Source organism: Rattus rattus, chromosome 8 (genome assembly GCF_011064425.1).
Source record: "Rattus rattus isolate New Zealand chromosome 8, Rrattus_CSIRO_v1, whole genome shotgun sequence".
Taxonomy (NCBI): Eukaryota; Metazoa; Chordata; class Mammalia; order Rodentia; family Muridae; genus Rattus; species Rattus rattus.
This window is the reverse complement of record NC_046161.1, coordinates 105,846,387-105,863,526: the sequence shown is the minus strand read 5'-3', so window position 1 is coordinate 105,863,526 and position 17,140 is coordinate 105,846,387. Positions and strand designations below refer to the sequence as shown.

The 17,140-nt window shown below is 42.6% G+C and overlaps 1 protein-coding gene across 1 annotated transcript in view; it reads left to right on the top strand.

The window, feature by feature from the left end:
• Stt3b (STT3 oligosaccharyltransferase complex catalytic subunit B) overlaps window positions 1-14,990 on the top strand; it is a 67,123-nt gene extending 52,133 nt beyond the window's left edge. The window contains exons 7-16 of the mRNA XM_032911029.1: window positions 509-655; window positions 1,925-1,973; window positions 3,053-3,207; window positions 3,988-4,199; window positions 5,355-5,542; window positions 6,374-6,545; window positions 7,305-7,478; window positions 9,721-9,834; window positions 11,137-11,349; window positions 13,382-14,990. Coding sequence (XP_032766920.1) covers window positions 509-655; window positions 1,925-1,973; window positions 3,053-3,207; window positions 3,988-4,199; window positions 5,355-5,542; window positions 6,374-6,545; window positions 7,305-7,478; window positions 9,721-9,834; window positions 11,137-11,349; window positions 13,382-13,462 — 1,505 coding nt within the window. The 3' untranslated portion in view covers window positions 13,463-14,990. The remainder of the gene's footprint in view (window positions 1-508; window positions 656-1,924; window positions 1,974-3,052; window positions 3,208-3,987; window positions 4,200-5,354; window positions 5,543-6,373; window positions 6,546-7,304; window positions 7,479-9,720; window positions 9,835-11,136; window positions 11,350-13,381) is intronic.
• Window positions 14,991-17,140: the final 2,150 nt, after the last annotated feature.

Below are 17,140 nucleotides of genomic sequence, written 5' to 3'. Positions count from 1 at the left end.
GCCGAGGCCATGGAGGCGCTGCTCATTGGCTTGCTCACCCTGCTTTCTTAGACAGTCCAAGATTGGCACCGTCCACAGTGAGCTTGTCCCTCCCATATCAGTCAGTCATTAATCAAGGAGATACTCCCACTCTTGTCCATCAGCCAATCTGATAGTCATTCTCAATTGTGCTTCCCCTTCTCAGATAACTCTAGCTTCTGTCAAGTTAACAAAAAACGAGCCAGCACAGAAACAACTTAGGCTTTAAGTCCTCGGCGTCACTGTGCAGTCGGCTGCGTTCTTAGTCTGGTGCATGTATAAGGACTCTGAGCATTGGGGGGAAATGTGCAGTAGGATTTCTCAGGTCATTAATCGTAGATTAGCTGTCAGCTGACATGGGAGTACGGGTAGGTGAGGTGACTAACCCTGGGGTGGAGGACACGGGGTTCTATGCCTTTGCAAGTGAAAGTATTGAAAGGGCATTGGGGACCACTGTGATGGTACTCACACAAGCCTTCTCTTTGACCAGGTGTCTTTGCGCTGCTGCAGGCTTATGCGTTTCTGCAGTATCTGAGAGACCGGTTGACAAAGCAGGAGTTCCAGACCCTTTTCTTTTTGGGTGTCTCACTAGCTGCAGGCGCTGTGTTCCTTAGTGTCATCTATCTGACATACACAGGTAGGTGCCGTCACCTGTAACATGGAGGTCGTGGCTCTCGATTACTGTCAAGAGCAGGCTTTCACAGGTTCTTCTCACACACTCCGTTTATCCTAATATCAAATTCTGTACAGTGACAAATAATTATCAAACGTTCTAAACTCCATTAACACATTGCAAATTACAATTAAAAAGACATGAACTGTCATTCCTGACTTTAGAAAAAAACTAGTTTATCTTAATATTATTGCTTTTCAGGCTCTTGTAAATCCACAAATGTCCTTCTCTTGCTTATTAAAGAACCAAAACTATTGGAAACTCAGCATCTGTGCTAAGCTAGTGTTTCCTCACCCTCTCATGTGCACTCTCCCTCTTCCTCGGAGACTGTCGGCCACAGCACTCCACATGCTTTGGATCTAAATTACTCCCTGAGCCTGAGCTCAGAAGTCTTAAACAACGGTCCAGTTTTCCCTGAGGTATTCCATAAGCCCAGCTGATGTACAGGCCCAGCACAGGGTGAAGGAAGGTATGACTGGAGTCAAAGACCTGAGTGTTTGAAAATATAGTGGTTTAAATTATTCATAAATAATAGTAACAAAGGACAAAACTGGGTTGGTGCAATGGCTCAGCTGGTAAAGAAAGGTATCTGCTGACAAGGCTAGTGACCTGAACGTGCTCCCTGAAAGTGGAAGAGGAAAATCAGCACTACAGAATTGTCCCCTGACCTCTACACATGTTCATTGGCTTACAAAACAAACATAAGTACGCACGTACACATGCACGCACATACTAATAACAACAATAGTTATTATTGTGGCATGTACCCAATACACATCAATGCTAATATTACTTTTTTATATTTTTGTGTGTGGTGGTTTTGCCTGTGTGTGTGTGTGTGTGTGTGTGTGTGTGTGTGTGTGTGTGTGTGTGTGTGTGTGTGTGCGCTCAGTGCTCACAGACTCCAGAATAGGATGTCAGATCCCCTAGAACTAGAGTTACAGACAGTGGTGAACTACCATGTAAGCGCTGGAATTCAGACCTAGGTCCTCTGGAAGAATAGTCCCTGCTCTTTACCACTGACTCATCTCTCCAGTCCCGGGCTAAGCCCGGTAGCAGCATTTGAGGGGTTGAGGTAGGAGGATTGTTTTGTTGGAAGTTTGAGGGAAACCATGGGCAGATGGGGCTGAATATCAAGGAGACCTTATCTCAACATCCCTACACCCAAAGAGAGAGAATTTACATACAAAATAATAAAAAGACAGATAATTACCTCTGTGTTTTCCCTTCAAGGTTACATTGCACCATGGAGTGGCAGGTTTTATTCATTATGGGATACTGGGTAAGTTCAAATATGCTCTTTTGGCCTCCTATTCTAATAGCTTTTGCTGTGTTCTTGTATCCTGAGCATTTCAGTCATTACTTAGGCAATAGTAGATACCCAAGCTGAGCTGTTTGAAGAGAATGCCTGTTGTTTTGAGACGTAAGTTCTATGTTCCTGTTCTACATAGCCAACTCCTTATGATTTTGTCAGAGCAGAAGCTTCTGTATAATTTAAAGTTGGAGACTTTTTAAAAAAGAGATGAATGTAAAATTTACGTTTTAAGTTTTGTTACGGATAAGGCACTGTATTATAAATTTTTATGAAGTGGGTATGAAGAACTCTTTGTATAACCACTTAATTTAAGCTTCTGCTTTGAAAATCTGAAATATACTAAGGGTCTGCGGTACATTTTTTAAGAGTGCTACATAAAAGGAACTCAAAAGTTGGGTTTGAGTTAGACCAACTATTTCAGTGACACCTCATGTCTTTGGAGTGACGGCCTAGTGCTGCGATGGCATCACTATTGATCAGGTGTCCTTCCAATAGGACACCAAAGGCTCCCGTGCAAGTGAAGTCACACAGAGTAAACTGGTTTCATGGCTAAAACATTTGCTGACCAAGCCAAGTTCCAAAGTTGATGTGTATCAGTTGTACTTAGGCTTTTAAAGTAATTTTGACCTCTTTGGAATCCCAGAGTGCAAAGTGGCTTCTATCCTCATGCCAGGGGCCAGCCCCTTGTCTGGAAAGGCATTGGAGCACAGGAGGTAGTGCCACCAAGAGGAGTTGGAGAAACTTGTTGATAGAGAGTAGGCGACAGAGCTGACTCCAGACACCTACCTATCCGAACAGAGATTAGACACCAGAGCCAGCAGTTCTATGAGCCCTAGACAGCTCCACTTTAAGGAGACATATTAGCTTTAGTTTGAATAATGTATACCAAACAACTGGGTCACTAACTACGGCAGTTAAAATGCAAGTTTGAACAAGAAAAGTTGAAAGAGAGTGATGTCAGTAATACAGGAGAGATTGTTCATCTAAAGGAGGGAACTCCAGTCTTGTCCTTTAACTGTAATAATGACGAACTTTTTTAATATTAGGTATGCAAAAATACACATTCCAATTATTGCATCAGTGTCTGAACATCAGCCTACGACATGGGTGTCTTTCTTCTTTGATCTACATATTCTTGTGTGTACCTTCCCAGCAGGCCTATGGTTCTGCATCAAAAATATCAACGATGAAAGAGTATTTGGTAAGGTTTTTTAATGAACTCTTTGATTCAGAACAAATTTTTCATTGAGATTACTCCACTTTAATGTTTTGTTTTTCTTATATATGTTCTGTTCAAGAACATTCATTTTTCATGTTTTACAAAAGTGCTTAGACAAAAATGAGTTGAATTTTCAGTGTATGTGTATTTTAATTACTACTTTTTAAACCCATGGCCTACTTGAATATTTTCAGTAGCTTCAGATGATATAGGAGTCAAATACTTCATTGGCTTTTCTGAAGCCTTTGGCCTGAGGCTGTCAGTACTTTCTGTAGAGCGCTGGCTGGTCGAGCCTGATTGTCCTTTCAAGTACTGCTTGACAGATGTCCATCTATTGTGTTCTTATCCGTGCTTGCTTTAAAGAAGGGTTTACAGCAGGTGTGGTGCTGGCTCTCTGAGGCTGTTTTGGTTCTATAAACTTGAGTGCCTAATGATAAAGTCACATTCCATTGTCACCTGTCAGCTACGGATATTGTGATGTATGGTGCTCTGGACAAAAGCAAATTACACTTAATTTTTCATATCTGTAATAATTACATTTGAATGATAGTACATTTCTCTAAACTGTTTAGTTTTTATTTATTTAGTCAACAGTACTTATTTTTTAAACAACTATTTGGTCAGTATTAGCAATTGAGAAACAGTTATTTTGTGAGCTCACAGACGCCTACTTTCAGATGTGTTCTGCACTGTGGTAATGAACATGTAGTCTCCTGGGAGCATTCTCCCCTCGGTGTTGAAAGAGAAAACCTGTCTTTGCAGTTGCTCTGTATGCGATCAGTGCTGTCTACTTTGCTGGAGTAATGGTACGGCTGATGCTGACTCTGACCCCAGTCGTCTGCATGCTGTCTGCAATTGCCTTCTCCAGTGTTTTTGAGCACTATTTGGGGGATGACATGAAAAGGGAAAACCCACCTGTGGAGGACAGCAGTGACGAGGATGACAGAAGAAGCCCAGGAAACTTGTATGACAAGGTGAGGGCTGTGCTGTCCCCGTCTGCCCTGCTCCAGAGGAGTCTCCAGATGTGTGCTGAAATGAATATACTAAACTGTGCCTTCTGTAGTTTCTCTCCATTGCTTGCTTCAAAATTGAAATCCTAGTCCGCCTTTGAGCTCACAGTAAACAGAATGGAATCAGAGAAGGGATTGTTGTTACCTAAGCACTTAGGTATGTTAGCCCGTTTCCACTTCCGAGAGCACAGCTCATCAGGTTTACCCATGTGCACCATTGCTTGCACTTGTCCTTAGTCTGTGTTTGGTATGACCTTGTGTGGATCTACTGGCTCTGTGTATTAAATAGTAACTTGGTGTTCAAAATGGTATTTGGTTAAACACCTGTTTGTTAACATCTATTTGCGAATTCACTTTTAACCTGCATAACAATAGGACAAAGACTGTTGGGTACAAGTGTGGGAAAGACTTAGGAATTAGTGCACTTGTCTTAAATAACCTGTTAGACTTGCTATTTTAGTATGGACTTAGCTTATCACTTCTAACCAGCAGTGGAATGTTGCCATGTAAAAATTGGCTGGAATTCTTTCTTTCCTTACTCTGAAATCAACGTAATTCATAAAGATTTGTGTTAAGCACATACCTGTTATATTTTATTTGTTTTTTTTTTTCTTTAATCATCCTTATAACTTAGCGTTTATGGCTATTTTGTTTCCAACAGAGGTAGGTAGGTAGGGGTGTGTGTGTGTGGGGGGTGATGGATGGATGTTTGGCTAATTCTGTAGTTTCTCTTAAAGTAATTTCCTATTTTGTATTTTAGGTGGGCATAGCCATTTCAAGAATAGAATTAAGTTTAGGTATATACATACTGGATTTTATGTTGCCAGAATGGAGCCCCATGGTTAACACTTTTATATTTAATTAAAAGCTGCCTTCTATCAGAGATAGTTTACTCTGAGATCAGGTCCTGGAGTTAAGTGTATTTTCTAATTCACATTGACTTTAAAGTTCACTTTGAGTTATAAAGCAAGAGCAAATCTTCGCCTCACCCGTAGAATATCTGACTACATTCTCTCTGACCCATGGAATTATTTAATATTCTCCTCACTTTCCCCCTTGACTGTATTAATGAACCAAGTACAGTGGCAAGGGCTTCTGACTGTCACTGTGCATCTGCAGGCAGGGAAAGTGAGAAAGCATGTGACGGAGCAGGAGAAGCCGGAGGAGGGCTTGGGTCCCAACATCAAGAGCATCGTGACCATGCTCATGCTTATGCTCCTCATGATGTTCGCTGTGCACTGCACCTGGGTCACCAGCAACGCCTACTCCAGCCCCAGTGTGGTCCTCGCCTCCTACAATCATGATGGGTAAGGGGGCACCTTGGCTGTGAGAGGGCTTTATAATATCCCCTAACCTCAAAAGGAATGTCACTCGTGAAGCTCTGATTTTGATTCTCCTTTTGAAGTTGTAGTAGAGATGCTAGGGCAACCCCACCCCCTAAGTTTACTCACTTTGTCTCTTGTGTGGCCTTCCCCATCCTGTAGGGTGGGGCGGTAGGAGCTGTAGCTTGTGCTCTTGTCCATGTGTAGTTGTGTATACTTAGTGAACACTGCTCATCACTACTGTGAGACTTGGTAGAAATGAACTGTAGGGGGCTGAGAGATGGCTCAGTGGTTAAGAGCACCGACTGCTCTTCCAGAGGTCCTGAGTTCAATTCCCAGCAACCACATGGTGGCTCACAACCATCTGTAAAGAGATCCGATGCCCTCTTCTGGTGTATCTGAAGACAGCTACAGTGTACTTATATAATAAATGAATAAAAAAAAAAAAAAAAAATGAACTGTAGAGCTTACCCTAAGCCTTACCTGAGAGGCCTGAGGGCAGGGCCCAGCTAGCACCATCTCAACAGAGCACAGACTGTGTCCCAGAGTTGGTTTATTAGGATCTGATGTTTACAAGACAAGAGTTTTGGTTTGTTTTTTTTTGGGGGGGTGGGGGGCGGCACCTTAGTTTGGGAAACAGTAGGGTAGAAAAAGCTCCTCCTCTTTTTTTCCCCCTTGTAAGTAGGGGCTTTTGACTACCATCTTTAAAATGAAAAATTTCACCAATTTAAACACCTCAAAATGTTAAGACCTCTCCTTCACACTTAAAGACCTCATTTAAAATAAAACTGTGAATTGTTTTGTTTTTGTTTTCAGAACCAGAAATATCTTAGATGATTTTAGAGAAGCATACTTTTGGCTGAGACAAAACACGGATGAACACGCCCGGGTCATGTCCTGGTGGGACTATGGCTATCAGATTGCTGGGATGGCCAACAGGACTACTCTGGTGGACAATAACACATGGAACAACAGCCACATTGCACTGGTGAGCTCTCGGCTTTGTTGTTTGTTTTTAAAGAATAAAATGGTTCATGCCAATTAGCAAATCAGAGTTCACCTAGAATCAAACAAAAGATCCAGTTAGGATTCTTGTCTGCCTGTGTATTCTTGTTTTAGGAGTGGTATTATATATGCAAAATCGCAGGCTAATTTTTGGTAGCTTTTGATATATTTAGCCTACTGAGACCTAGGCAAAATCTGAAACTTAAAATGCTTGATAGTTTTTACATTGCAAATTTAAGAAAAGTCTTGGAAATATGAAAACAAGGATTTTACATTGTGCAAGATAGACAGATGTGCAAATTATATATTCCCTTTCCTTTATTAAATAGTGAATCTGCATAAATGAGTCCCTTCTGTACTTTAGGTCTGAGTAGATAAATGGGCCTTAATAAATGGACTCAGCAGTTTCACGAGTGTGGTAGCTAATTATTGTGTCTGCTGGGCTCAGAAGACTCTGCTGTGGAAATCACGGGCCAGGCTCAGCCTGAGGTTTGGAGAAAACCTCTCTTTAAAAGCTTGCCTGCTTTCATTTAAAATATTAATGCCCTAGAGCTTAATTATTAAAACATATATTCAAATTTTGACAATTCTTCCATAAAATGGTTATTGTAGTTAAGATGTTAGTGAATTCCTCTAAGTTTATTACATTCACAGAAAAATCATTTCTACCCAAAATTAATGTATATCAAACTTAATTTCATCTTACAGTACAAAAAATGTATATTTAAATTTTATCCCACAGGTAGGAAAAGCTATGTCTTCTAATGAAACAGCCGCCTATAAAATCATGAGGTCTCTTGATGTTGATTATGTGTTGGTCATTTTTGGAGGAGTTATTGGCTATTCTGGTGATGATATCAACAAGTTCCTCTGGATGGTCAGGATAGCTGAAGGGGAGCACCCAAAAGACATTCGGGTAAGGGCCAACAGTTCACAGGGCCCATGTTGTTCTCCCATTCGCTGATTTATGTGTTTTTTCCTTCCTGGAACTCAAAGCTCTCCTGCCTTGGCCCCTAAGGATGGGGTTAAAGGTGCGCCTTAGCACACCCAGGGGCTGCACTGTTTTTCTCAGCCTGCCCTGGTCTACTGCCTTAGTTTCTCCATTCATTAAAATACTAACTACAATTCCTGGATTTGGTAGTCTCTCGTGCCCTGTACCAGATTGATAGCAGCATATCTGTGAGAGTATGTGTATAGGAGGGAGTGCGGTCCAGATTGGTGTTTGTACATCCTGATGTTCTAAAGTGAAAGTGTTGCCTAATAGAATGCCTGTCTCAGAACAAACCCTAGTGATTGTGCGTCCATCTCGCCTGGCATTTTCTTCGCCTAGTCTCTTGCTTCTGCCCTTCTTTTGCATTTCCATTCTGCTCCACTACTAACCTTAATGCTTACAAATATGAAAGAGACCAACAATCTAGAAATTACTGTCTTTGCCTTGGTCCTGTGTCGTCTTCCATGTATATGACATTCATTGATCATGCCACTTTGTGCTTTGAAAGCCTTCAACAAATAATGGAGATGAGCCTTGAAATCAAACTGTCAGCTAGGTGCTCCAGGCAAGTTACTTTATGCCAGTCAACATAAATGCTTTGAGCACTGGGTCTTTTTCTAGGATCTAGAATTAGTGTGGTGCCCAAGGCAAGACTTAAGCTTATGACTATTGAATGTAGGCAATGACATGCGTGGAGGTGTTCGAATATCTGTGGTAATATAGTGAAAGCCTAGCCTTACTATGGTCTGTTTCTTGGTAAAGCAAAGTCTAAACTCTTGCCTCAAGTGCAAGCTCAGCCCCCCTTGCTGGTCTCTTGCCCGACTTTGTACCACTACAGGCTGTCCTGTCCCTGAAACTTGCCTGTACCTTCTTTCGTTGGTCATCTGACATGGGTTTTTAGAATTGTGTCTTGGAGTGTTTCTCCTTCCACACCCTTGTCACCTCCTCTCCAGCCCTTTTTGGGTATACCCATGTCTCTTATTGTCCTTATAGAAGACTACTTTTCTATTAGATTTCATGTTTCCCATCATCTGAGGACAAGTCGATAGAATTGTGCTCATGTGAGGAAGGCACAAAAGTTGAGAGGAGAGAGAAACAGACAAAGGTGAAGCACAGTCCCAGATATCCTGCTCAGGAGAGAGTGCTGTCTTTCTCCTCTCTCCCCCCACCCCCCGAGCTGGGAGGAACAAACATTCCATCCTTTCATTAGATTAACTGATACTTCATTCTCCTAAAACATGATTTCAGTTTGTCGATTACTTGGCACCATTAAAAGTCATAACGTGATCCAAACATTGAAGTACATATTTCTATGTTGTTTTATATGTGTTATTCTTAAACTATGTGAATAGATTACAAAGTATGGAAAAAGTTAGTTTATCCCTCACAAGAGGAGCGCACATACACTCCTTCCTGTGCGTCATGTACTTCCTGCTGAGAACAGACCTGAGTGCTGTCATCTTAAGAAAGGGTGTGAGTCCTCAGTTAAGAGGTCCCTGGTCATTGCTAGTGCTGTTTTGTATGTGGTTCTAATTTAAGTATGTGTATGCACTGGTGCTTCCATAGCGAGGAGTCTGTTACACTGTGGTCCTCATCCCCACTCACCACCATCTCCTTACAGTGTCCATTGTGTGTGCATATTCTGTGTGATGAGCATTTTTGTCTCTGGCATAGTAAATCATTTTGTGCGTCCATTATTTGAGTCATATACAAGTATCTATAGAATATAGTCCTGTGAAAGGAAGTGTTGTGTCAGGAATTGTGTCTTTACTACCTGAACTTCCATTTTTTAAAGTAGTAGCAATATATGCCTCATAGAAAAGCTAATTTATAAAATAACCCAATAAAAATTAATATAAAAATAGTGCCATATATTCTTTTTAGTTTACTGAACCTTCCCCTCCCCAACTAAAAGAGGATTTTGGAGTTTATAGGAAAAATTGAAGGCAAACTTCAAGAAAGGGTGGGAGGGCAGTTGTGGGGGACTCGCTCTAGCTAATGTGGAGTTGGTCTTGCTCTTTTTAATTTTGAGGTTGTAAATCTGACAGGATTAATTTGGGGGCTGGGGGGTTAAAAAGTATAATTTCCTGATGCTATCTCCGAGCTAGAGCCCGAAGCTTTGGGTGTGCGGGGCTGGACTGACCCTGAGCGTGTGATTTCTCTGCAGGAAGGCGACTACTTCACCCAGCAGGGAGAATTCCGAGTGGACAGAGCCGGGTCTCCTACTCTGTTAAATTGCCTTATGTATAAAATGTCATACTACAGATTTGGAGAAATGCAGGTCGGTTCAATAAGTTCTTCTGTAATCTTTATTCGAATGGGGAGGGGCCTGCGACTTGAACTGTGGAGAGAGATATGCAAAGTTCCGTTCCCACTGTATTTAGATCATCTGTGGTTATAGGCCTGTGCCACCATGTCTAGCTTAACTTCTGAATGTTTTTGTGAATGTTAAAAAAAAAATTAGACCAGTGACTTTTTCTTATCTGTAAATAATAGGGGGAGGGGTAAACTGGTTACTTTACTTTAGTGGAAACATGTTATTCTGACATTAAAAATTAGCTTTGCATTAAAAGCAATTACATAGCAAACACAGGGACCTTCATCTGGCCTCAGTCCTGCTTAAAGGCACAAATTAAATTCTCTCTTACTGAAGAGTGAGTGCACTGAAGCAGTCTGCGAGCAGACCGTCCACACTCCCTCAGCTGTTCCCCACGAGCATGCTTGCTGCCCTCACGCCCCCTGTGCAGAGCCCTCAGCCTTTCCCTTGTCTCTCCACTGCCTACTGTTGTTGGTTGAGCATGTTCTGTGAGATGCAGTTCTAAGCCATTACTCCTGAGTCACTTCTCATTGATCCCCCTGTCCTGTGTTACACGGATTGATAAACTTGTTTTGCTGTTGTTACTGTGTCTTTTGTTGCAGGAATCTATGCCAACCTAAAGAGGGCCTGGAGGCTGCAGGGAGACAAGTGTCTCCTATGCTAATCTTTTATAGCCTGTAACAAGTTGTCAGTAAAGGGAACTCTACGACACTTGCTAGTCAGCCTGGTACCTTATAAATGAAAGGAATTATTTGTTTACTTTTCTACCAGGAATGATGTTACCCCAACCTGAAAGGATCTGTCTGAAATTCAAAGTATGAAACAGGTTTTCCCGTTTGTAAAACAGTTGTGCAGCGGGCATGACCCTGGAGGGTTTGTGCATCCCTGCTTCCTGTGCTGCTCTAGGGCAGATAGGCACAATGGGTACCTGCTTCTTTGTTCACCTAGGATCGCTGTAGGTGGCCTTAGAGGCAAACACCACGCCCACAGTATCTAGATGTAAATTTTTATTTATTTATTTATTTATTTTTTGCCCCTTTTAAAGACCACTTGCCTGGGATCCAAACTCAGGCTAGGAAAAACATGCCTAGTTATAATAGTTACTCTAGAAAATAATTGTCCTGGTTCTCCGCATGAGGAGGAACTTTTTTTCCTTAAGTTTTATGAACAATTTAAGCCCTATTAGTCTCATGCCTCGGGAAGCAGTTGTTGTTTTACTGAATGTCTTCTCAAGGCTGACGTTAGGTTCTAATGTTTCTTTTGCAGCTAGATTTTCGCACACCCCCTGGTTTTGACCGAACACGTAATGCTGAGATCGGAAATAAGGACATTAAATTCAAGCATTTGGAGGAAGCCTTTACATCAGAGCACTGGCTTGTCAGGATATATAAAGTGAAAGCACCCGACAACAGGGAGACATTAGGTCACAAGCCTCGAGTCACCAACATCTTCCCCAAACAGAAGTATTTGTCAAAGAAGGTGGGTACCCAGTAAAGCCATCTTGCTAAGAGGATATTGTTTAGGCTTAGTGGGTTAGTGGGCCGGTATGGAAAATGCTAATAACTGCTCATAAAGAACATGGCTGACTATGACGAAGATGCAGGGCTACAGGAATCCTCGTCAGGAGCGCCTGAGTATCCTCAAGCCACAGCCTTCCCAACCTGCTGGTTGTTGGCACGCCCAGTGGAAGTTTAGGTAGGGGCACTCTTGTTCCAGTCTTCCTCAGTGGGGTGTCTCTAGACTGTATCTTCGGCCATTGCTGTCCCACCTGCATGAAACTCAGAACTTAAAAGAACTGTAGTTCCTTGTCCTCAGGTTTAAAGCGCACTGGGATCCATGCTCTTAAATGGAGCTTTTATTTGCTAAGTAGATGATCTGCAGTTGAATGAGCCCTTCTGAAGCAAAAACCCAGATCATTTTTCTTAAGCTACCTAATTTTAACGTAGTTATTGTGACAGAGTTTGTAGGCAGGGATTGCAGGGAGAGCGTGGTGTCCTTTCCTAAGAAACAGTGGATCAGGAAGTCTCTCCCAGGGGTCATTTTGCTCCTGTAAGTTGGGTAGATGTCCTAACCTTCCTAGTAGAGATAGCTGACAGTGAAAGGGGGCGCAGGCGGAAGTGACAGCAGCCGGTGCCTCTGTGGCTTGGGTGCAGAGTACTGGTTAATAAACTGATCCAGGTAGCGTTAGGTGTTTCCATAACAGAGCAGTCCACTTAAACTGGGAAGGTACATGCCAACTACCTCAGAACATGAGTCATATTGTTATTCCTTAGAAGTGAATACTTACATTTACTTTTATGAAGTGGTTTTGCTGTGTAGCCTAGGCTGATCTGAAACTAGACATTTTCCTGCCTCTACCTCCTGAATGCTGGCATTACATGCATGTTTACCATGCTGGCAATATGTATGATAGTAAATAGGTATAGCACTGGAGGTGCAGAGATTAGAAGACAATTGGTAGGAGTTGGTTCTCTCCACCAAGAGGGCAGCCTTGGTAACAAGCGCCTTTTCTAAGAGGAACATGCTGGTTGTCTCTGCTCTGAATTTTGAAGCCTACTTGAAGAGTTATATTTAATGTAAAAACCTAGTTCCTGCATGGGTACATACAGTGCTTTCCCCGGCTCTTAGATCTGGCATCCCGTTGGTTCAGCAGATGCTCTTGTAATAGTTTCTTCCACCATATCTGGTACAGTCTTCTACCAGAAAGCATCTACATGTTAGTAGGACTGGGGAGACAGCTTCGTGGTAAAATGATTGTTGGTCCCCAGCACCACCTGCTGTGGTAGCATACACCTGCTAGCCCAGCACTGTGGGGCAGGCAGATCCCTCCTTGTCCAGCCAGCCTTGCTGAATTAGTGAGCAGACTGTCACTGTCTCAGAAACCAGGTGGAGAAGAGTTGGGGGTTGGCATCTGACCTGTGTGCACATATGCCTAAGTGCACACACGTACACAGAAACAGGAACCCACCTAAACAACTATTATTAGTTAGATACCAAGCTGTGAAGAATGGTTCTATTTTGACAAGATTTATGAAACTAGAGGAATGTTTGTTTTCATCCTGACCTGTTTCCTTCCTAAAAGGACTTGACAGAATAGGCCAAGTGATTTTTGCCTTTTAAGTTTTGAAGGTAGATAGATAATCATCCTCATTTGCAGATGGAAAAAGTGGGGCTCTGAAAATGGCTATAATGTATTATTTCTCATGTAGCCAATTCCCTAGGATGCTTAGCCAATAGCAACATGGCCTTTCTAATTCCTTAGCTGGGACCTGGACTCTGTCATTCGTCCCACTAGCTTGAGGAGGGAGGTGTGAAGGATGCCGTAGTGACCCTTTCGAGCAGTTACCATACTTCTGTTCATCGCTGTTTTCTTTCGGGACAGCAGTGCCACTGTCGTGCCGCAAGACAAACTTTGAGTGACCGTCTCCGTAACAGAGTAAGCTGGCTGTGTGTCTAGGCACTTCAGTGTGTGAGACCTGAACTAACACCATGCATTCTTCTCTCTTTCCAGACTACTAAAAGGAAGCGTGGCTACGTTAAAAATAAGCTAGTTTTTAAGAAAGGCAAGAAAATCTCTAAGAAGACTGTTTAAATACACTGTTCTGGCCTGACTTGCAGCAGTCCTTGTGAGAACCGGTCTTTGCCTTCAGCTCATGTCCTGCTTCACAGCACCAAGGGTACAGAACATCGCTGGGCCAAGTCAATGTACAAAATTTTCTGGCAATGCCTCATTTAAAATTAAATTGGTTTATTGAGAACAGCTGTTTGCGATTTGTAATGTGAAGCAAGACAGAGCCCTGCTGTGAGCATCTGGCAGAAGGTTGTTTTTTTTTTTTTTTAATTATTGGTACATATTACCCTTCAAATCTGAGAATTTGGACTAATTGCACCAAAGAACCCTCTAATTTGGTCCCTGGCACATGCGTACCTGTCAATTTTTTTCTTTTACCAGACCTGCATTTTATTTGAATTACCCAAATAGCAATATGTAAGACTCAAATGCAGATGTGACAAGAGCTTCTTGACCAGTAAACCAACTAGCCCAGGTCTGAGAGACGTGTTAGCAGAGAGTCTACGTCTGTGAACTCTATTTATTTTCCTGTTTCTCCGGTGTGAAGAATGTTTCATCAAATGTCCACTTTGTCGCTCACTGCCGCTGTAAGCAGCTGCTGCTGACGGTGGGCCTTGCATAGTTAGCTGATAGATAGATGTTTGTGTTCAGGCATCCGCACTGCAGTTAGCAGGTGTCCTCACCAGGTACTTACAGAGCAGATTTCATGCATTCTTCATTCAAGGGCTAAATTTATATCCTTTGGGAATCATGGCGAGCACACACAGGATGTTGCTGGCCAGGATGGCTATTACCTTAGTACTGAGGTTGGCTCCGTGTTTCCACGCAGATGATTAAGGGGGAAAGCCCTTACAGTGGACAGGCATCCAGAGTTCATTTCTGTGACTACACAGTGACAAAGGATTTGTAAACTTTGCCTGGATTTTCCTCATTTTATACCAGTTTTGTTCATCACGATGATTTCTGTTCACTGCTTCATGTTTTGATACCTTAAGCATTTGATGAAACACTCTTTAGTGCTATATAGGCATTTTCTTACTTTTATTACAAATGTGACAATTGTCAAAAGATGCACTAAAATATAAATGGAGATTGAACCTGTTCATTTTCCAGCTTATAGGCAACTTTATACAGACTTGAAAACTTTATCCAGTTGTTTAGTAAAGTGAGAGAGAGGTTTCCTGCCACAGGAGAACTTTTTACACACCACAGCACTGCTTTGGTGGGAAAGTACAGAACAGTATGTACCTTTTATGAAGAAACCGTAATTTACAACGCTCCGTGAGAATGTTACTGCTGACTTCCTTTTCCAAGGTGTAGAATATTCTTTGATTTATAGAATTCATTCTTGATCCAGATGATGGTTCTTTTACAGACCAATATTAAGAAAAAAAAAAAAAAGCTGAACATTTTCACAAATAAAGTGTAACTAAATCTGGATTTCTGATACCTTGTCATTTGGGGGATTTTATCTTACTTTGCTTTACAATTCAATGCAGAGACGTTATTGACCATAAGGGAAATAAAGTTAATTCAAATTTTGTGTTAAGCCTTGTCTTTTGCAGACCTTGTTTTTGAAAGAAGTGCAGAGTTCTGACCCCATTCTTCCCTCTCTACTCACTTTATAAAGGTTTTAGCCAAATATGTGGAAAAATAAGTTTGTTCAAAACATGTTTTTAAATATTACCTTTTTACTCAGAATAAACCGTACCTCGTTTTGACTTTTTGGGGTCCGGCAATGGAAAGAAAGGCAGGCCAGGCTGTCATGGTACCCATTCCACGGGGCTCCCGAGACGGCACAGCTCAGTGTTGCGTGCCATTTTCCCGCCATGCCTACGCCTTTTTCAGGTTGGGGAACAAGTTTGGTTTGAGGCCTGGTGTTTGTGAAGCTCACAGTGCTGGTGTGGGGAAGTGACAAGGTGGTGGTTTTACCACACCCGGAGTGTCAGCTGCTGAGCTTAGAAGCTTGTTTCGAATCTAAATTCATTTTGTGTATGATCACTAACCCTAAATTTCACAGTGGAATTTCAGCATCATGACCTTGAAGCTTTCCAGAGAAATTTGGTGGCAAATGGCACCCGGTATAATATCAACTAGGCCACTTCAGCTTCCACACTGACATTGTTACCCTGCTTAAGTTACAGTGCTGGCATTCTGAGTGGTGACCAGGAGGCCCCGAGACTGGACATGAAAACATTGTCTGTACTATTGTATTGCTGGTCAGGCGACCACAGGATCTGGAGCTGCTGCTCACTCTTAGAAAATTATTACAGCCTTGGCATTGTTGCTCACTGGTTGGACACTACCACTAGCCAAAACTTGCTCTGAAGTCCATAGATCGGGGCTAGGGAGATGACTCAGTTGGTCAAGTGCTGGTCATCAGGCCTTAGTTACACCACCAAGCTGTGACCTGTGTACTAAGGGCAGAGAAGAGACAGGACCCCTCCAGCTCACTGGCCAACCATTGTAACTGAATTGTCGAGCTGCTGGTTCAGAAAGAGCTGGAAGAGTAGGGCAGGGTGTGACTGAAGCAGCTGGCCTGCGCTCTGCTTCCCACATGCAGTGCTGTTAGTGTACACAGCATGAGACGACTGAGCCACCATTTTCATCTGGCCGCTGCTTCTCATGGTGTTTGTCTGTTTGCCTTGCTTGCCTTAACCCTGTTGAGGTGAGGAGACAGCTGGACATGCAGTTCAGTGGAAAGACCAAGTAAGCAAACTAATGAAGTGCCAGGACTGACACAGAAATGAAAATGACTGTATGCCATGTTGAATTAACTAAAGAGAAGGAGGATTTACATCCTCGGCCAGGATCACTCCAGGAGAGGCAGCAGCATTCCTGAAGCTGCTCCTGTGTCCTCAGCCACTGCCACCTCAGTAGCTTCCTCTTAGTGTGGTTGGGTGCACCTACTCTCGGGGCTGTGGAAGTGGAGTCCTGGAGCGTACAGACTTTGCCTAGGCAGTTTTTCGGCTTTCATCAATATGTAATACTCCGTCCCTCTGCAGCTTGTTCAAACACCTCCATTTTCTTGTTGGTTTATTGATGGACATTTGCAAATAATGCCAAGAAAATAAACATTTCTCTCAGCTTTCGCCCACAGTTGGGAGTCTCAGGATAAAGTCACTTTTGTTGCCTCCGTGTTCTCAGCAGCCTTTCACTTATTCTCTTACCTTCTTCCTTGCCTCCAGCCCTCTGGTTGGCCCACAACTCTTGGCCATGATCCTCTTGCTCAGCCTCCCGTGACGAGATTACTAACTACGGCACCAAGCACAGTGAGAACAGATAATGATTCCTTTTCTTTACTTTGTCTTCCTTGGCTCACCAGAAAAGTGTAGGCCATTTGGAAATGCATTTTTTTCTGGGGTGTATGTTCTGGTTCATGCTCTACTGTTTTGTCTCTGGAAAATTCATTATGTATCTCATCTGTGCGGTCATCAATATTCAGCTTACAGGCTGTTAGGGATTAATCTCTTTGATCTTATGTATGTCTGTGGTTGTCTGCACCTTGTTTAAAAAGATCTTTTCATGGGCTGAAGAGCTGGCTTGATGGATAGGTGCTTGCTGGCAAGCCTGAACCCCCTGGGATGCGCATAACGGAAGGAGAGACCAGACTCCTCCAGTTTGTCCTCTGGTCTCCACACATGCCCACCCCAAAACATACACAATAAATACATAAATATGTAATGCTAGAAGATTAAA